The sequence below is a fragment of the Varanus komodoensis genome, unplaced genomic scaffold (assembly GCF_004798865.1).
Source record: "Varanus komodoensis strain SLA01 unplaced genomic scaffold, ASM479886v1 scaffold2, whole genome shotgun sequence".
NCBI lineage: Eukaryota > Metazoa > Chordata > Lepidosauria > Squamata > Varanidae > Varanus > Varanus komodoensis.
In genome coordinates this window covers 60,040,024-60,060,584 of record NW_025335568.1, presented here as the reverse complement: position 1 = coordinate 60,060,584, position 20,561 = coordinate 60,040,024, and the positions used below count along the sequence as shown (strand labels likewise).

Here is a 20,561-nt window from a genome sequence, read left to right as displayed (position 1 = left end):
CCAGGTAAAGACCTTTTTATTTAAACATCATTTTAATTGTTAAAACATATGATCTGGCCAGGACAACTTCTTCTTCCTTCTCTTTTCTCCTCCTATATTTTTATTTACTTATTTTATACTGATAATTTTAATTTTATATTTATAACTCAGTGTATTTTTTGTATTTTTGTATTTAATGGTAATTTATTATGTTCTATTGTATTTCAATGTATTTTATTGTGTTGTAAGCCGCCCCGAGGTCTCGGCAAGGGGCGGCATAGAAATGTTATAATCATCATCATCATCATCATCATCATCATCATCCTTGCTGTGAATACCCATTCTCACAGAATCATAGAAGAGTTGGAAGGGGCCAGAAGGCCACCAGGTCCAAACCTCTGCTCAGTGCAGGACTCCAAGTTAAACCACCCCCTCAGGTCCTGTGCTTGCCTTGGGCAGCGAAGTGTGCTGACCCAGCCCTGTCTGCTGGCGCGGTGATTATCCTGATTTCTCTTCCTTACTGCCATGAATTATGTGGTAAAGCATAACCCAAACTGTCTAGGCAGCACGGGAGAGCAAACCAGTCTGTGAAAGTGTGAACAGGAATCCACTCCAGGTGAGTGGTCCAATTAAGGGTGCAATTCTAAGCATGTTTACACGGAAAAAAGTCCTACACATTCCTGCATGCCGCAGTTGGGAGTACTAAGACTTTTTCCTTTCTATATAAGATTAGGATTGAGCCATAAATACTGTTTATTTCAAGTAATAAGAACAGTATAAGGCAAGAAAAACATACTATAAACTGAGAAAACCTATAGCTCAAGGTGTCCTAATTACACCCCTACACTCTTTAGACCTGCTTTCCCCAACTTCTTGCTCTCTAGAGGTGTTGGACTACAACTCCCAGCATTCTCAACCAGTAGATAAGAGCATCTGGGTAGATCTGGCAGGTAACCAAGTGTTTCATGTTGGGAAAGGAGGGTGGGGAAAGGAACTTAAACATATTGTATTTTATGCTGCTTGATCAGGGTGATCTCAATGGACAGCAGCAGAATTGGTGGCCAGCATTTAACTTATAAAAGTAAACATTGCTTGTCTTTACCAATCCCCCTCCCTGTTCTCTCATGAAATTTGAGTATCTCTACCTTGAAATGTGCATATCGTGCCCTGTCTCTCCCTGCTCTGCCTTGAAATTTCATATTATTAGCAACCTTCCCCATTTCTCTCCTGGACTGAAATCTGCCTCTTTTTTCACCCTGCCTTGAAATTTGCATAATATTATGGATCCCTGTGGCTGCTCTGTAACCCCCCTGTATATCTGACCACTGACAGCAGAGACCGAGGGAGGGATCCGACAAGCACAGAGCAGAAAGCAGCCGGCAGCTGTAGCAGAAAAAGCCTTTGGGCCAAGTGTAATTGGCAGTAGGTGAAGCAGGCTCTTTAAAAGGGTGTTGACTAGCAAGGCAAGCAGACGGAGGCTGGGATTAACCAGAGCACTGATAAGGGGGAGGAACATCACTACGCTGGGTTAACTAGAAGATGGGTGGTCTTGCCTAGTGGTGTAAGACCCCTGAATGTCTGTGCAGGACTCAGAAAGGCAACGCCATTTGGTAATGTGACGCAAGTAGGCGACCCCCTCTCGCCTACCTGCCAGACCACCTGCAGAAAGGGGGCCCATGCAGGGAATGCGGTGGCACGGAATTCTGCTGCAAAAGCAACCGGGAAGCCTTTGCAGGTGGGACGACTGCGGGGGAAGCCAATCCTGGAAAGCCACCGCGTGCTGGTCGTCCGTTGGGTCAGCCGGCAAACAACCCGTGGCGGCTTCTTCTCCGAGTGGCTGGACATGAGCTCTCCCCTTGGCCTTGCTGAGTAATCAGCTCCACTGTCCATCAGCTGCAGGAGAGGGAGGAAAGGGAAACAGGACCCCCGGCCAGGTCCGCTTCCTCCGCCCCTCCAACTTTTTCCACCCAGCTGGTTCACTTTGTAAAACAAACCACAAGAGCCTCCGGGCACTTTAAAAGATGCACGACTTCATTCTGGCACAAGCTCTCACAGCCACCGCGCACTTCAGCAGATGCACGAACGGTGCACTTCACGTGGGCAGCAGATCCACCCATCCCTATGAGCAGCGAGCGCTGAAACGCACGGCGCAGGGAGACAGTGAAATTTCCTGAAACAGTCCCCATTCACACAACGTCGTTGGGTGCTAACACAAAACCTCAATGCAATAGTGAGCGGATTCAAGTGCACAGAATATCATGCGTGGTGCAATTAAAAGGTAAAAATAAACTGCTGGCCAAAAGAGGAACGAATTCAGCCACTTCGCGCTGATCGCGCCTTTGGGCGATCCGTTCAGCAATGGGTACTGTCACCGTCCCGCCGAAGGCCTCGTTGTGCACGAGAGTTTGCGCCAGGCTAGGTGTGTCAGGGTTTCCAACGGTGCGATCCTGCCCAAGCCTACTCAAGAGCGGGCCCATTACAGTCAATGGGTTTTTCTCCCCAGGTAAGCGGGCCCGCGCTTGTTTAGCCTGAGCGCCCGCACGCTCCGGGGTTGCCTCGGCCGCGGCGACCCCCGCTGGAATTTGCAAGAGGAGCCGCCCGTGCATCGCGCGCGCGCCGCCGCCGCCCGTCCCCCGCGCTCGCTCCCCGCCGCCGGCCCGGGCAGTTTCCGCCGCCCGCCGTCACGTGCGGCCGCGGGGATTAAAGGCGCTCAGCTGGCTGGCCCGTGATGGATTCCAGCGGCCGAAGCGGCGCAGGGGTCCCGCCCTCGCAGGAGCCTCCGGATCGCGCCCGGGAGCCGCCGAGGAGCGCAGCCATGGACGACTCGGCGCGGGAGGTGACGGGGCCGGTGTAGGGCGCGCGGGGGGCGCTGGCGGGAGCCCGCTCGGGGGGGGGGGCTGCAGCTTCCACGTCGCTCTCCGTGGACCGCCTGCAGGCCGAGCTTCTCGCCCCCCTTCCTTCCCCTTGACTGCGGCTCGCTTTCCTCTCTCCCCGTTCTGCATTTGTTTGCTGCTTTGTTTGTTAATATCATGCGGGCATTCTGCGCGTCCGCCACGGTCTTCCCGCACGAAGCGCCGCCGCTTCGTTGCGTTGCAAGGCGTTGGATGGAGTTGCCGCTGCTCTCCTGGCCCGCCTAACCGTGCGTTGAACGCGGCAGGGCACGATTCTTAGCAGGGAGAAGGACTGTTTAGCTCCGTGTCACCAAAGACGTTCGCTACATGCGTGAAATGAAGGCACTTGCGTGTGTTTAAACCCAGCCTGGTTTTTTGTTTTTGCATCGCCTTGTATTTGTAGGCGGCTTTCCTGCAAACTTACCAACAGCTCAGGCAGCTGAGCGGGGCCCTTCCACTGCATTCTTTGGCAGGGGGCTGCATGACTGAACTGGAGAGCTCACTGAGGACTAGTGTGGTGCCTCCCGAGGGGCACCTGCAGTATCTTACCCCAAAACGAGCAGCCTAGAAAAGCCCAGGGTTGTGTGCCGTTTGTGGTGTGGCCAGGCATCTTGCCGCAAATTGCGAGTGTGTTCAAAAGCCACTGTAACATTGCAGACATCCCTGCACTGTTTTAAGCGAGTCGGCCCTGCCATCACCGCACGCCACTTAGTGTGGCCTTAGCACCTCCAGGAGTCCTGGCAATTTGTCTTCATCTTCTTGCCGCTTGACCTTCTGGGTGCGTAAGAGCTGGGGTTTCCAGCGTGGTTCCTGCAGACACTTCTTGGGCACCCACCAGGCTCCCTGCCTCTCCTGATTTGCCTCCCATGCTGCAAAGAGAAGGCCATGTCTTCCAGAGCCAGTGTGATTTGTGTTTGGAAGAGTGGTTTTGTGTTTCCGAAACCACACCTGTGCCCTGCACTTGGTTCTTGGGCAAGTTGTTGTATTGCAGACTTACAAGTTTGCCTTCTGGGAGGTAAGTCTCCACCTTGGCAACCACTGTATGAATGGGTACCACTTCTCCATGGCAGTTATCTGTCCAGAGTGCCTGTGACATTCTTCCAGAATTGCAAATGTGCCTGTCAACCCAAAAGACTGCTGCCTAATAGTAAGCCTTTCCCTGTGTTGGGTTCTTAGATGTTAGACTACAACTACCATCATTCCTGACCATTGGCCACACTGCTTTGGAATGATCAGCACTAGACTCCAACAACAATCAGGTTTCCAAAGTCTGGGAAAGAAATGGTCAGACCATCTCTTCCCACCTTACCTTGGATAGGGCTGGAGGAGACAAAGAATCTTCACTGCAGATTACAAGAGGGAGCTGTAGCGAAGGTGGCATGCAACTAGACCATAACCCTGTGTGCTTCTTGCATGTAATTTGGCTCTTACCAATAGCTTTTGGTTGTGCTTGGATTTTTTCTTATACTGGAGAAAATAACGGTTTTTCACCAAATCCTTGCAAGGAGAATCCACATGGTGTGGAAGGTGTGGTACGAAAATACGAAGACAGAGCAAATCATTGCTAGTTCGTGGCTGTCCCTTGGACTGAAGAGAAGTCATGGCTCATGAGTAGAGAGCCTGCTTTCCATGCAGAAGGTTCCAGGGTCAAAGGCCAGCATTCCTAGTTACAAAAAGGACCAGAGAGTAGGTGAAGTCCCTTTGCTCAGGAGCCTGCACAGCTGCTGCCAATCAGAGGAGATAAGACTGGGCTAGATGGACAAATTTCACCCAGTCACAGACCAGGGGACTTCTACCTGGGTCCCACCTGTACTTCCTGAGCTCCATCATGGAAGAATATAGTACTGGCACTGGAAAGAAAGAGGCAAAATTAATAAAGAATACAGCAAGGTGATAAAATCTCTCTGTGTGTATTTGGGCTCTGGTTTGGAAGAGAATGAGTGTGCCCAGTGGCCCTGCTGGCCAGTGATGATGGGAGTCGTACACATTGTTGGCTCTGGAGGCTATGTTGCATTGGTTAAGACTGCAGGGAAACTGGAGGGGAAGGAGCCACGCTGGCCTCTTTGCTTTGCCCTGCGCTCACCATATGGTAGTCACATCACACTTCCCTAATTCTTCCTGCGCTGCGCAGCTTATTGTGTTGTCTGAACCTGGTGAGGTCGACAGCAGGGAGTGGATTCAGACTCACCTGCCATGGATCCTGGGATGGCTTTGAAGGCAGACTCACCAGGTACCTTGCCAGATCCAGACCATACAGGAAGCTCCATGCTGCAAGGGCAGGTAGGGGAACAGCAGCGCACAAGGGTGTGCAGAGGGCAAGCAAAAGAAGACATGTTCTCTCCTCAGCCCCCTGATCCTCCAAACCGTCTGCGAGTCAACCCTTTGGTTTATCCAGCCCAGTATGGATGACTCGGGGTGGGTTCAGACAGTGCAGTAAGCTGCACTGTGTGGTTGGCTAGGCACTGTGGTTTCCTTGCCGGGGAGCTTGGGTTCTGGAGCTTCCTCTCCTTTGGTCCTCCTGCTGGCCTCCAAGGGAACGCTGAGATTCCCACCCTGACGCAACTCGGATGTGGCACCAGGAGGATGAATGGGGGAGTGCCCCTCACATCAGCCTACACTTGAGTAGGCTGAAGCAACGGGTGCCACCACTGCTGTGTCCAGCTGGGAGGACTGGCTGCTGTGGTGGATGGCAGAGGAGCTTGTGGCCACCAGCTTGAAACAGGTGGGGATGGTGGGAACGGGCTTGGTGGAGAGCAGTTGTTCGCAAGCATCCCCTGCCTCCCGAGATCAGAGCCCTGTTGGGTCTACACTGGGCTTGCGGCGTGGCTCCCAGGAACCTCCTCCTCTCATGCAGCTCTTGCTCGTAGGTTTCTGCATCACCTGAACCTGATGAGGGGGGGAGCACGATTAACGAGCCACACAGAGCCTGGGGGCTGCTGGTCCATGGTTGTGGGTGGTTTGTTAACCACACCAACAGCCTGCCCTTGCCAGATTCGTACAACACAACAAGCCTCTGCCACAGAGAGGTGGCTTCTTTAAGCCATCATGACTGAAATTAGACCACCGTGTTGAGTGGAATTGTGGACCCCTGGCTCTGGCACTCACTAGATCAGGAATCACAGCAGTAGCTTTAAAAAGAAAGACTTCTGGTGATGAGGGAGCCTAATGTAGGACTAGGGTTACATCCAAGCCAGCACTCTGCTACAGCAATAGGATCATGTCTCCTCCTGCCGCTGCACAAGCCCGATATTTTCCAGTGCTTGACATTAACGCTGCTCGTGGGTTGGCTTGTCATGTAGCCAAAGTTCTTTCTGTGGAGGCTGTATTTATTCTCTGCATGGCTGTTAAGATGCGTTAAAAAATCACTACAGTTTTGATAAATGTGGTGGATGATTCCTTCGACCCAGTGAAGGGTGCGCAACCTGTTCTTCATGGGTTACATTCCCCTTGAAGGAGCAGATTCACAGCCTGTCTACCAGCTTTGGCTGATGGCCAGGCCTCACCAGGGATATTCTGGTTCCAGTAACCTGCAGTCTGCTGCACTACCACGATGCGCTCTACACGGGGCTGCCCTTGAAGACCGTTCAGAGGCTGCAGCTTGTGCAAACCGTGGCAGCCAGACAGGGACCAGAAGGTCAGAACACATAATGCCAATTCTGGCCTGCTTGGACTGGCTGCCTGTCTGCTTCCAAGCCCAGTTCAAGGAGCTGGTCGTAACCTATACATCTAGTAATGCCTGACAGTCACAATAGACTTGCCCAGTTACAAACAACCTCTGGATGGGATGGTGTAACCTGGTGTTCTACACTTGCAGGGGGTTGGACCTGATGGCCTTCCAGGCCCCTTCCAACTCTGCTCTATGAATCTGTGAAGCCTCACCTCTGTGCTCAGTATCTGAGGCCATCTTCTGAGTTCCACCTTCAGGAGAGGCTTGGTTGGCGGCAACACCAAACAGGCCCTTCCCTGGGGCAGCCCCTCCCCCTGCAGCCCTCCTGGGACCAGCTCTGCAATTCTTCTAGCACAGAGTTAAGACTGTTTTCTATGCCGACACATGTAACAGCAGCAGGATCGTGGGAAGTGGATGGGATTATGTCAGCTGTTTTTAACAGGCCTAGCTGTATTAATTTGGCTTAGATATTCAAGTGATGTTTTATTGCTATTGGTATTTTATACTGCATTTTATTGTGTGTGATGAACAGTTGTAAATGATCCAGACAACTTCAGTTACTGGGTAGTATAGAAATAAAGAATAATGCTGGTGGGGGGCTGTGAATAGGTGAGGGGAAAGAACTTCTTTAGGCCTGTGGGATGGGTTGCCATGGTGAAACCTGGCACGGGACTCGCACAGTGGCGGGGTTCTGCTGCCCTTTCCCCATTCCACAGCTGTTTCCCAGTAAACTGGGCAGTGCCAGAGATCAGGGTGTGGGGGAGAGTGTGAGGAAAGTGGGTTTTGACCTACTATTCACCTACCCCTGTGCTGTTGGCTGGTGTTGGCGAAAGTTTGGGCAAGACATAAATGGCTGTCCTTAAGGAGGAAATACATCGCTAAGAAGATAGAGGAGGGTGAAGATTTCCTTAACCCTTATGAGAACAGATGCCAATTTTGAAAATTGCTCTAACCAGAACAGAAATACCTCTTACCATGGAGGGGGAGGGACCACCTATGATGAGGTGCCTCCTCCCTAATCTTCTGTCCAGGTCTTAATTGTCAATGGGCAGTCTCCACGTTCTGCTGCTCTCCCATATTTAGTTTCCAGATGGGTTTGGACTGGACAGTCCTTGAGAGGATGCCTTGAAATAGAGAATGGTGTGCTCTAAGGTAGGACACAGGTGTGCCCTAGTGTGGGAAGGTGAGGTTTTAAATTTCACCCTGCTTGTGATTGGAATTCAATATCGTGAACCTCAGAAAAGCCAGGCCTGGTGGTGGTTTCTCTTTTGCTGAGACGTTGAAGCAGAGGCTGCATCGCCATCTGTTGCTGCAAGATGCCTGCACTGAACACTAGATAGGATCTCTAAGGTACCCTCGATCGCTAAAATCCTTTGTTCTATAAAAGCGTTGCCCTTGCAAAAATTCTTCAACGTTGCTCTTGCCTCCATTCTTAAAAATCGCTATAACATATGTGGTATAACTGAGACTTGTACTCGGGTTTCCTAGCTCACAGTCCAGTCTCCCGTTCGTTCAGCTGGAACAGGCTTTCCTTTATTTCAATTGTGGTTGTAATCGGGGTAGACTCTAGGCTTCCCAGATAGTTGTTCCCGGAAAAACATCCCAGATATATCATGCCTTGATTGCATGCAATTCAACCTGCAACCTCACGTAACATGTTTGCTAGGAAACAAGTAGCAGGCACACAGTTCCAGCCAACTTTGTGGCTGTTTCCATTCACTCTTCCATATAATTCATTTATCCCAATCCAGAATTCAGATGTATCTGCCCTGCAAGATAAGTATGAGCTTGTTAGCAAGGGCTGTGAGGCACTTTGCATTGTCAGGTTACACATAACCTGTGGTGTCTGATTTGCTTCTAGTGATGTGCATTGTTAATCTTGGCTGCCAAGTTTTAGGCTGCATTGATTGTGCTAAAAGCATACTTACAGATCATAATGATTTAAAAATAGATACATCAGTTATGGTAGATTCCCCGCTCTGCCCTTCCCACTTAAATCCTGTGAATGACCTTCTGGTCTCAACAGCCTCCATCAAGTTATATTTGTGCCAGAAACAGGCTCTTTCTTGCAAGAGAACAACTTAAGGTAGAAAAGGTTAACCATTACATTTTAATACTTAAACGATGCAGTTAAAATAATCCCGGACACTGTTACATTGCATAGTCCTTGCTGATGCTATTGGCTTGGATTCTGTCACTAAACGTTTAGCCATGTGCCCTCTGAACTTACTTGTTTGGTCTGCAGGCTGCAATCCAAGGAACACTGTGAAAATCCTTAAGCTTAGCATGTCTGAGTTGCTGCGTTTTTGCTGTAAGAGCGTCTTTCGGGATGGAGTTATTGCCTCTTCCAATACAGCCTGGCCTGACACCCTTCAGAGATCAATAAAGTGTATCTCCTTTGATGTGTGCACAGGATCACTGTAACAAAATACTAGTCCTGAATGCCACAGACTAACATTGTGCTTAACTTTGTATTTCAGAGTGGATGCTCCATTAACATTGTATGAATATTAATGTTGCTCTGGTTGGTTACTTGGTGAGGACTTAGCTCTAAAAAGTACCTAAATGTATTTTAAAGTATTGTACATGCCCAGTATTTCCATCCATCTATACACTGAATAAGCTCTGTCATCACTGGTCATCAGCTGTGAGCTACAGCAGGTCTGGGTGGTTCCATGCTGTGAATAAGACAAGAGTTGGGCAAGAGGGTGGAGGGGATGTAGAAGATAGAAAAAGAGAATGAGGAGAGAGGAGAGGAGAGACTGGGCCTGCCTAGACTGGTCTATTAAGCAAAGTGTACCATGGTCACATCTATCTATATTGAAAATGCTGTTCTTCTCAATGTCAACAGAGCCTTCTCCTGGCAGCAGCCTATGTCTTTGATGCCCAGTACAATAGGAACATCCCTTTTGAGACCTCGCCACAAGCAGTCAGGTAAATGTGGTGCTTGGGGGTGTGTCGACAGTCCTGATACCTGGAACAAATGATTGTATTGTGGAGCATGAGGCCTCCCAAGGCTTGCTCATTCCGCCTGTTGGGCAGCCGTGCTGTGCTCCTTACATATGCGGCTGAAGATTTCTTCCTTTGCATTGGCACAAGAATTCTGCCGACCAGAACTTAAGTCTTGTGATGAGAAGGTGGTCTCAATAGGGTTGGGATGAAACTCACTCTAGCATTGTGCTCAGCCCAGTCTTGCAAAGTGAGCTCAACAACGGTGGTGCAATTGGCAGCCTTCTTCCATGTCAGAGGGCAGCCACACAAAGGCTGCACATGGCGCAGAAGCATGTGGGACTTAATTCCCACACGAACTCCAGGCATGCTTGCCAGGAACTTGGACTGATGGTCCCATCAAAGAGGAGTAAAGTCCAGGGAGCTGGGCCCAGGGAATCGGTTGGAACCCAGCCTCGATACAGATTCCTTTTCTTCCCTGTTTTCATACAAGTGACTCTTGGGATTTAGTCCCAGTGGGCCCAATACTGGTGATTGCTGTTTTAAACAAAGCAGGTAAACCAGTGGTTATTATTGAAGTTGGTTTTGTTGGGGGTTGTGCATCAGGTTTGGTAAGACTATCATTGGAACCTGAAATGTGGGGCATTTGGTGCAAATGTGGGGCATTAAGGCCTTTTCCTTGGTGTCTGCCACTTTCTGAAGCCAGGTAGGTGATGGCTAGAGAGGGGACTTTCACAGCTGAGCTGTCCCGGGTTTAGACTGTCGTCCCCCAGAAGGCTCCATTTTGGTGGTAGTTGCCAATGAGGACCTTAACGGCAAGTAGATGTGCTTTGCCATCTGATTTGTCTGCAGGTCTAGAGCTAAAGTTACAGTTACGTAGATCTTGATTAAACATCAGGAGAGCATTTTTGATGCAAGAGCTATTTACTAATGGAGTCCATTACCTAGGAGCAGGCAAAAAGTAAATTCTCCAGGAACAAAGCAGACATGGAATTCCCAAACAAAAACCACTCTCTTGAACCCGCAGTCTTCTGCACAAATGGAGGAAGCATGCAGAGAAGGAATTTGGCCAAGAATGCCACATATAGCCCAGATGTCGTCTTTGAAATCAAAATGTTACTGGACGGCTAGTTTGCACCATATCAGCCTCTCAATTGAGGGGAAGAGCATTTTAAACAAATACTTTAGATGTTTTTCAGTGACCATCCCCCCCAAAAAGTGACCATACTGGCTGGGGCATATGACTTTTTGCCCAAGTCGTCTGGAAAATTCTGACTTTCCTACCCCTGGGTCTAAACATTCTCCCTGCTGATAGCACCACACTTTCCTGAACTAAGATTATATTATTATTATTATTATTATTATTATTATTATTATTATTATTATTATTATAACATTTCTGCCATCATGACTCTTCTCTTCCCAGGCTCTACTACCTGTATAACCACTGGGCTATGCAAGCCTCTCTCTACTTGTTTATTTTTGTGGATCTTGCGCTTGCAGTGTTTGAAGAGCCTGCTGTGTACCCACTTCCTTTCTTGGTAAGCACGTGGACAAATGTAACAGGCAATAATTCCCTCCTGAATTCCCTCCAGATGGAGCTGGATAAGGTGTGCACAAGCAAAAACAATACACTGAAGCACGATCATGAAAGCAAGCGATGCCCCCATTTCTTTCCTTTCTCTGCACCAACTTGCATAAAGTCACCTGTGTGGGTGGCATTGAAAAGAGGTGAAATGGTCAGTGGCATAGGCAGGATGAAGTAGGCATGTGAAATAGGCATGATGGCTGAAGGCTGCCCCCCCCCCCCCATATCAGAGGCAGTGTGATACTCAGGTGGGGGAGAACATAACTGCAGCCACCCTCATGCCCTGCTTGTGAGCTTCTTGGAGCCATTTGGTTGGTCACTGTGGGAGCAGCATGCTGGACCACACAGCATTGGGAGGCGGCTGCAGCTCTTGGGCAGAGCATCTGCTGTGCCTGAAGGAGGCCCCAGGTTTAAGCCCAGTCATCTCCAGGTAGGGCTGAAGGAACTCTTGCCTGAGACCCTGGAAAGTTGCCTCCAGTGAATCAAGATAGGCCAGTGATCTGAAGCAGCTTCCTCTTTTCCTATGGACTTTTAGTCTGATCCGGCACAGCTTTCCCAGTGTTCACATCCTATTGGCATGATCACCTGGGAGTAGGACCTGCTGCAAAAACACACAGGACATGTCAGCCCAGCCCGGGTATAACCAACAGTAGATCTCCAAAAGTCTTGGACTTCAGCCCCCTGGATTCCTAACCATGGGCCATGCTGGCAGAAGCTTCTGGGAGCTGAATGTACAGAGTTCTGGCAATCTGCTGGATGCTGCTGGTCTGGCAGAATCTAGTTACTTTCACTGTCCCAGCTGCCTTCCTTTTCAAAAAACTAGATCCCTTTTTAAAGAGATGGTATAGTTGGAGCTGTGATTACTCTGAACCAACAGAAAGACATACATGTGGCTCCTAGATCAAATCAAGCCAGAACTTGCCCTGGAAGCAAACATGACAAAATTGAAGCTATTGTTCTTTGAGACATCATGAGACGGCAAGACTCGCCAGATGAGACAGTCAAAGGCTGATGAGATGACTTGTTTCCAGAAAGGAGGCCCCAGTCTTTAGTTTCCAGGAGCAGAGCAGGGCTGTGTCAAGGGCAGGGCATTTTGGAGGGCTTTCATTCATAGGGATGCCATAAGTCGGAGATGACTTGACAGCAGATGGTAAGAATTGCTAGAGTGCAGCTAGAAAACCTGCAGCCCTGTTCTAGCTCTATGCAGCAGCTGGTGTCCCCGGCTAACAAGGTGCAGCCCCAGCTCCAGCTGGTTTTGTTGAGACCATAGGGCAATGCCTTGCATTTAGGTTTGCCTCAGCACCTGCTTCCTCTCTGGAAGCCCATGTCAACATACAGAAATTCCTTATGACATCAGGAAGCTCTTCTGTTTACCAAAGCTTTGATGTTGGGGGAAGGATGTTAAATGTCCGTGCTCTGCATTCTAACTGGTGCCTCCTTCCCAGCTTCTGATTATAGGGTACTGGAGGTTGCTGAAGCAGAGAGGCCAAGCATAGCTGCTGCTTTGTCTAAGAAAGCATGCATGTGCCTTTGGTTTTGAATTTCATCTACTCCTTTCTTCATTTCGTCAGGTTACCTCACTGATTGAAGTCTTATGCCTTTTGGTCTTCTTTGGAAGGCTTGTCCACTTTGCCCAAGTCACTCCTCGCCTTGTGTTCTGGAAGGATACAAAGAACATCTGCATCATGATAACAATCTTGGTCAGTGGTAGCTTGTGATCTTCTTGTAGCAATGATGCTTGTGGCTAAGTGACATCTCAGTGATATGAAAAGTCTGTTCTAAGTGCAAGCAAAGTGTGGTCCAATTCAGTCCTTTCTGCTGTCATGGAAGGAGCGGAGGCACAGTAGAAGGATTGGTTTAATGATACCACCATTTGGTGCCCCCATCACTGTGATAATGCTCTTTTCAGTGTTTTACACAGTGCAGCTGGATGCAAGTAACACTTGGAGCAAAACATTAACTTTGCTGGGTTTGATGGAGGCTCATGCCTGTAATGTTTTGTATCCCTTTGCTGTGATAGCCTCTTTTCTCCCTTATTCTGGTTCTCCAACATGGTGCCTTTTGCTTCTACTTAATTGCAGACTCCTCTTTTGGTGCTCACCAGGTTTTCTGTCCTTCCTGATTTTTTTTTTTTTTTTGGATAAAATTGAGAATGCTGCAAGGCAGAGACATTAGTCGGAATCACAGCAATTACAAGCATGAAACTTCAATCCATGATTAAATGTGGCCTCTCTTTTCTGACAAGCAGAATGCAAACTGTTAAGTGATTTTTGGAGCATGGCTTCTGGAATTTCAGTGCTTTTGTTCTCTCTCCACCCCTCCCCCCCACATTCCCACCATTTCCAGTTGACTTTGATTGACCTAATTATCTATGGCGCTCTCAGAATCTCAAGCATTCGTAGTGTGCGATGGTCCAGGCCCATGAGACCACTCTTCTTAATAAACTTTGCAGAAAGCCGGCAGGTAAGAGGCTTGTGTGAGTGTTTGTCAGTCTCCTTCAAGAAAACACACCTAATTAAAGGCTAGTAGGGAAAGGACATTGCTTCAATTTCTAAATGTCTGCTTGATCTAGTATCTACCTTTTGAAATCATATTCTGCTTTTTTCTCTCCTCTGTGCAAACAGGCAGGCTTAAGCCTGGCCTGGCTTTGGGAAAGCTGAAATAGAAGGTAAAGTATCATGGGGTCCCTGAAAAAAGTGGGGGGAATAATGGATTGGGAGGGATCTAGGAATCCTGCACAGCGTGAAGGTAGGTAGCTAACCTGAGTAGCTTCAGGTGCAAGGCTGTGGCAGAAGCAGCCAGAAGCCCCAGTCCTTTTGCTCTTGACCTCGTCCAATATGGGAACGTGGCCCCAAGAGCTGCTCTGAAATGAAATGTGGCACTGAGAAAAGACATGCAAGACTCCCCCCCCCGCCCCCCATCTAAGCAGTATGGATTTTTGCATGCCATAAAATCAAGTTGGGTTTGGATTCACCGGATGAAGCTTGAATATTCATTGGCTTGAGTGATAAATTACAACTTCTCTGCTCATCTACAAGAGCAGTTCCATAGACAGGAAGGTTTTCTTTTCTCATTCTAGCCCAATTCTTAATCTTTCTATCGTCTCCATGTCCTGAAACTCTCAGAGCTTCATAGAATAGTAGAGTTGGAAGGGGCCAAGAAGGCCATCAGGTCCAACCCCTGCTGTGGCAGGATGCCAGTTTGCACCATCCCACTCAGAAGGCTGTCCCGTTTCAACCTGATGAAGGGATGCACAGGCCTTGCACTTGGGTGACGAGAGGGACCTGTAGGCCTGCTTCCTGATGAGTTCATCTGCATGTGCAAAGGCAGAGGCTTGGCTGAGTGGGAGATGCTGCCAGGACGATACAGCACCTTGTTCCCCTAAGAACCATTTGCTGCTTCTTGGCAGATCCGGCGAGCATTTCGTAGCATCCGGAACACCCTGCCTGAGATCACCTACGTCTTTCTGCTGTTCACGTTCAGCGTCTTGATGTTTTCTCTCATGGCCTTGAAGTTGTTTGGGGACAGGTAAGGAGGGCAGGAAAAGCAGCTGCAGGCACTTTTGGGATGATTTTTCCATGGATAGGCAAGGGCTTCTAACCCTCAGGGTGCAATCCTACTGTAACACCCATACGCCACCAAACGTGCTCCTGGACATCCTGTGCTAAGCAGGAGGCGTGGTGGAACCAGTCTTCTCTCTTCTGTCCTTCCCTTGTTCATTTTCACTGAATGGATTTTTTCACTCATCCATCCCAATACTGTCAGCACTGCCTGGTAGCATCTAACCAGGGATTCAGGCCGCAGGAGTTTCTCCAAGCTTGCCTGGATGTGCTGTGGCTTGAGCCTGAGACCACACACATTTCTCCTGGGATGCCCTGGGCATGCCTCTCCCTTGAGTTTTTTGTTTTTGTTTTGTTTTAGGAATCTGAGGACTGTGGATGGCTTGCCGTATTTTTCAAATTACCTTGCTATCGTATTTGATATGTATGTGCTGGTGACCACCGCCAATAGCCCTGATGTCATGTAGGTATTGAGTGGTGACAACTGGACATTTGCTGGTGACATGAAGGACCGAACCCCACTAGTTATGTTTTTCTGAAATTTAGACCTGCCCCAGTCAATGGCCAGTTAGCCTTCCCAGTGCAAATTTACAGAAGAGTAAAAAATAAGATGAAATGATTAAATGCCTACTTTCTGTGCTCTCTCGCTCTCCCTTCCTGTCAGGACAGGTGAAAGGAAGTCCTTCTTCACAGACTGCATAGTAAAGCTATGGAATTGTCTCCCACAAGGTGTAGTGATGGCCACTAATTTGGATGGTTTCAAAAGGAGACTGGAAAAAGTGTACTAGTTCATAGGGCTACTTGCCTCTAGGCAGTGATGCTAAAACAGTTCAGGGGCCTTTCCTAGACTATGAGGGGCTTCTCCTTGTCTCCCACCCACTCAAGAGGTGATGCTGTGCACCAGATTTTGCCAGGTGCCATTTGGAGACTCTTCATCCCCCTTTGTCAACTAAGCAAGGCTTCAGTTATCAAGGGGTTGTCTAGATGAGGTTTTCAACCTGCTGCTTTCTTGAGGCTTCTGCTTCTGGATTCTTTGCTGGACTAATATCACCTCCTATGGACACTTCACTTGGGAGTAATAGTATCTTTTTTCTGCACCTTTGAATGTTCCATTACATGACCAGCAGGTGGTGCTGTGGTATAAAGGAGTTGCATGAATACATGGGTGTTTCATCCCACCAATTCCAAATAATATCACAGTATTCTCAACCTAGAAAAACTTTGGTAATTGTTGCAAAGAACAGAGAGGCCCTTGAGAACATTGGCATAGCATAAAGCATGTGTTAACTACCATGAGTTGAGGAATTGGGAATTTACTATAAATGCACCATGTGGAAAATCTGCAAGTTGGTGGGCAGGCATATTCCAGCAGACTCACTTGATCTTGGACTGGGATGGAGCTGTTCTGCATCTCAGAGTGAGAGCACATGGCTCGATTCAGTGCTGGAAAATGCCCATGTTGCCTTATGCACCCACATGTTCTGTTTCATCTCTGCTTCCAGCCGCTAAGGTAAACAAGGCAAAGCATTGTTAAAATACTTTAAATGCATATTTATGCACATAAATATGTGAGGGCCCCTGCTTGACCTGAGCTGCTACTACAAAAGACAGAATGAGTGAACGAGGGACAGGCAGCTCTCAATCCTTGTGAGGAGGAACACAGACATGAGCCTGTACTCTCATTGTGGAGGGCTTTTCTTGCATTCCTTTGACTCCTCTCTGGCAAGCTCTTACCTGACAAAAGATGGGTATCAGTCGCTCCTGAGATGCAGTATATACACTTCAGCTTGGTCCCCGTGGGGACAATAATTTTGAATGTAGTTCTCCCAGCTTTGGCAGCAGGACTCAGGCAGGGCTGCACAGACTTTGCTTTGGCATTGTAGCCAGCCATTTTTTCTGGCTCCCTGCTCTTGTGAGCACCTCCTCTTCCCCACAAGTCCTCTGGCGTTTGCCAAGAAAGTGGGTTGTCCACTGGGCCTTCAGCAAGAGGCAGACTCAGTGGAGGAGACATTGGAAAGTGAGACTGTGCTTGGCCCACATTTCTGATGCCCCCTCGGACATTGGCCAATGGGGGTGGGGATGCAGTTAGCCTGTACCTATGACAACATTCCCCAACCCCATCAGATGGGTTGGACTGCAGTTCCCATCATCCCTAGCCAGTATGGACTATTCCACAATAGGACTTGAAGACCAGCACAACTGGAGGGCACTGGCCTGGGGAAGACTGGTCTAGCATAAACATAGCTGCCTCTTCCACTTTCTCTGCAGTTCACTGAGAACTGAAGAAGAGGGAATTTTGATGCTGTGGGTGGTGCAGAGCAGTTACTCAGTCAGCAGAACTTGTGGCACCCTGTCACAGATGTTTACTTCTCTGGGGACCATGTGTCCAATTAAAGAATGCAGTTGCTTCAAATAAGTTCAGAAACATCTGGATACAGGGTATTCAGCCTTCCTTCTCTGACTAAATTGTCTGAATCCTTCTGTTAAAGCTCCCCGCAGAACTTTAGTTGCATTTGCTTCAGCTGGAATCCTTCCAGAAAAATATTCTGCTCAAGAATGGCTGTCTCTGATAGAAATTTGGCCAGGGATTGCTGGCAAATGTGTCAATGAACCAGTCAAGTTTTATTATTATTATTATTGGGTGACATCCAACCTTGTGTGACTGCACTTTCCCTTCCCTTCCCCACCCTTCCCAGTCTGGTGTAGAATTTCTCCAGTCCTTCCAAGCACATTTGAGGGGGTGGCAGGAACTGCAGGAGAAAACAGAGAGTTAGTTCCCCCAGTGCTGTTTCTGCAGACAAATGTAGTCCAATATCATGTTGTGGTCCTTATCCTCTGGGACGAGAAAGTCCCCCTTGTAATATTACAAGAACCCTGGGAACCATTTCTAGCCTGTCAGGATAGGATTAAATCAGCAGTATTAGCTCTCGTAGGTTTATTTTGGAATGTGATATCTAGATTCTAGGGTTTTTCCTTTTTATTAGAATGTATTAGTGAGATAACCTTTTTTAAAAAATAGTGCTATAGGGAAAAGTCTTTCCATTGTAATTTAACCTTCAGTGGAAAGAGGGTATCTGTGGTTGGTCCTGGGTTTGTTACCGCTAACGCTCTTTTCTGTGGGAGTGTAGTGCTAAATACCAAGAGTGTCAATACCACTGACATTGCTTGGTTAGCACCAGTATTTGAATATTCATACACACAGACTTACAGGACTTTGGAACAACCATCCCTTTGGCCCTATTCTCAAGCTGCAGGGTGAACACTGCAAAATGCACAGCCAGCGAAGTCTCTGGAAATTCTTTACATCCTTTCTTTGGCAAGTAAGCAATCTTTCAGGATTCTCTATGCTGCATTTTGCCAGTGTGGTGCCGTAGCTGAGAGTGTTAGACCAGGACGGGAGATCTGGAATCCCCACGTGCCGGTGATGCCGGCTGGGTGACTTTTGGCCAGTTGCTGACTCTCAGGCTAACCTACCTCACAGGGTTGTTCTTGTCGTGAGAGTAAAACGGAGAGGAGGGGAATCTTGTGAGTTGCCCTGAGTTCCTCACAAGAGGCACAGTATAAATGCGGTGTAACAATAATATAATACTTCATGGCCAATCTTATTTCTCTCCTATAGGATGCCAGCTTATGATGTCAGTGGGTGGTACTCCCTGTTCTTCATCACCTACATTGTCATAAATACATACATCTTCATGTCTGTCTTCTTGGCTGTCGTGTACAACAATTACAGAAAACACTTAAAGGTAAGTCCTGCCTAGGGAGAGCGTGGTTCTTGAAGCCCAGTTTACAGAGGAAGTGCCGATAAGGATGACTTGCTGCTGTTTCTCCCTGCCTTTCGCTGTGGGAGCATTTGGACCCTGCAGCCATGTGTTGGGGTGGCCCATTGTATGTGTTCGCTTTTATTTCTTTGCCAGGTAGACCCCACCATTAGACAAAATAAGCCAGCAGGTAATTCCTTCTGGTGGACTAAAGTCTCTCAGGGATTGCCCAACACTTATTACACTAAAAGTGCAGATAAGTCCAAGAAGCATCACATGTGCCTAGAAAGCACGATCCCATCATTTAAAAGCAAAGGCGGTCTGAGCAAAGGGGGTGGCAGTATTAACCGAGCTGTGCTAGAGCTGAAGCCCCACCATTTTGGTTTGTCATGTTGTCTGAACCCAGTTGGGGTATTTCACCATGGTAAGTCAGGTCTTCAGAAACCATAAGAATTTGTTCTGTGTTTTTTCTGCACCGCCATGGCATGGCATGCTGTCTGAGCCCAGGTTCATGGTTTCTGTGGTTATGGTATGCCACTATCAGAATCCCCTGGAAAGAGTGGCAACCACTCCAGCCATCCAGCCTCTATGTGTACACCGGTGGGGAAGGTGATGTTGGCAGGGAGTGATGCACCTTGGGAAAGAATATCGGGCACGGTGGTTGATGAGATGTGTGTGAACAGTGGGAGGACTGAGCAGGGAGGACAGAAACCAGGACAAATAAAAACTACTTGATCCCCTGTCAAGTAGATTACGATAAAAGACCTCGAACCATGGTAACCATTTAGGGTTGCTTGACACGCATTATTATTATTATTATTATTATTATTATTATTATTATTATTATTATTATTATTATTATAACATTTCTATGCCGCCCCTTGCCAAAGCCTCGGGGCGGCTTACAACACAATAAAATACATTGAAATACAATAGAACATAATAAATTACCACTAAATACAAAAAATACACTGAGATGCAGCCATTCTGAGCCTAGAGTGAGAACAAGTGAAACTTGCAACAAAACGTTACAGTGTGGAGTGTTTAGAGGTGTGAAGACATGGGCAAACCACAAAATATGAGTGGGATTTATAAATCCAAGTTCTTTTCCAGGGAATTTTGAGGAAATCAATGTGTCCTGACTTTTTCTTGTCTTCCCCCACCATTTATTTTCTTCTAGAATAAAGACTTCGGGGTTTCTTCCCCCAGAGCCTTTATTATAGGAGGGTTGCTGTTTAAGATTACATCCCTCCACCCCCTTCCTTCTTCAACCCCAACACTCTGTCAACATTCTGTGGGCATGGAACAAGTTTGGTCCTCATTAGGCTGTTCACGCACCCCTACCCTTCGGATTTCCTTGAAGATTCTTTAAACATCTGAGAACATCTTCTCCCAAGCCTGCTAATAGGTCCCACTTGTGTGTGAGTACAGCTGTTTTGGCAACAAGCAATGGCATTCACAGCTATGAAACAGAAGGAATTCTGTGCCTTTTTGGTGCAGGGAGGGGTCATAGGTCCAGTCAGGACACACCGGACTAGGAGACTCCTCAAGGATCACCATCCGTGTGCTCCAAAGCGTGACACTGAGTCTCCCTGATAGCCTGTTTTGTCATCATTTTGCTCCTCTTTAAAAGTAAGAACTCTTACATTTCCCAGAATGAGATCCGCAAACTTGCTTACATGAAACGGCGCAAGATGATAGAAGCCTTCAACCTCTTAAAGGTCGAGGAAGGAGCAGACTTCGTTGTCCATGCAGACAAGTGGAAGCTTCTTGTAAAGTTGGTGGCGCCTGATATAAGCGCATCCCACAGAGAGCTCTTGCTCAGAATATCCGATGAAGAGCAGAAGGGCAGCATAGGTGAGTAACAGTCGTGGGCAGGATAGCTGGAGGGGTTTGACCTTCTCAAATTCCCATGCCGATGGACTTCACCTGCATTCAAGTGAGTCAGACTTGCTGTTTAGATTTCACACTCTCCTCAGGGTTACAGGTCGGGCCTTGGCTCAAAACATAGGAGAAACAATTAGGGCATAATCCAGTGAGTCTGCATGTAGCCCTCTGAACACAGAGGGTTGTAGGCATCCTACACATGGTAAGACTGGAGCATGGCAGTGAAGGCGGCCTCTGAAGCCCTTCCTCCATGCAGAACATTTAGAGAGGTGATTTTGG

At 48.1% G+C, this 20,561-nt stretch overlaps 1 protein-coding gene across 1 annotated transcript in view; it reads left to right on the top strand.

Moving 5' to 3' along the window:
* Positions 1-2,745: 2,745 nt before the first annotated feature.
* The window catches only part of LOC123022955 (two pore calcium channel protein 1-like), a 30,764-nt gene continuing 12,948 nt past the window's right edge, over positions 2,746-20,561 (top strand). The window contains exons 1-9 of the mRNA XM_044429145.1: positions 2,746-2,815; positions 9,389-9,471; positions 10,913-11,027; positions 12,646-12,774; positions 13,421-13,537; positions 14,484-14,602; positions 14,996-15,097; positions 18,254-18,380; positions 20,051-20,252. Of these exons, the coding sequence (XP_044285080.1) occupies positions 2,795-2,815; positions 9,389-9,471; positions 10,913-11,027; positions 12,646-12,774; positions 13,421-13,537; positions 14,484-14,602; positions 14,996-15,097; positions 18,254-18,380; positions 20,051-20,252 (1,015 nt within the window). The 5' untranslated portion in view covers positions 2,746-2,794. The remainder of the gene's footprint in view (positions 2,816-9,388; positions 9,472-10,912; positions 11,028-12,645; positions 12,775-13,420; positions 13,538-14,483; positions 14,603-14,995; positions 15,098-18,253; positions 18,381-20,050; positions 20,253-20,561) is intronic.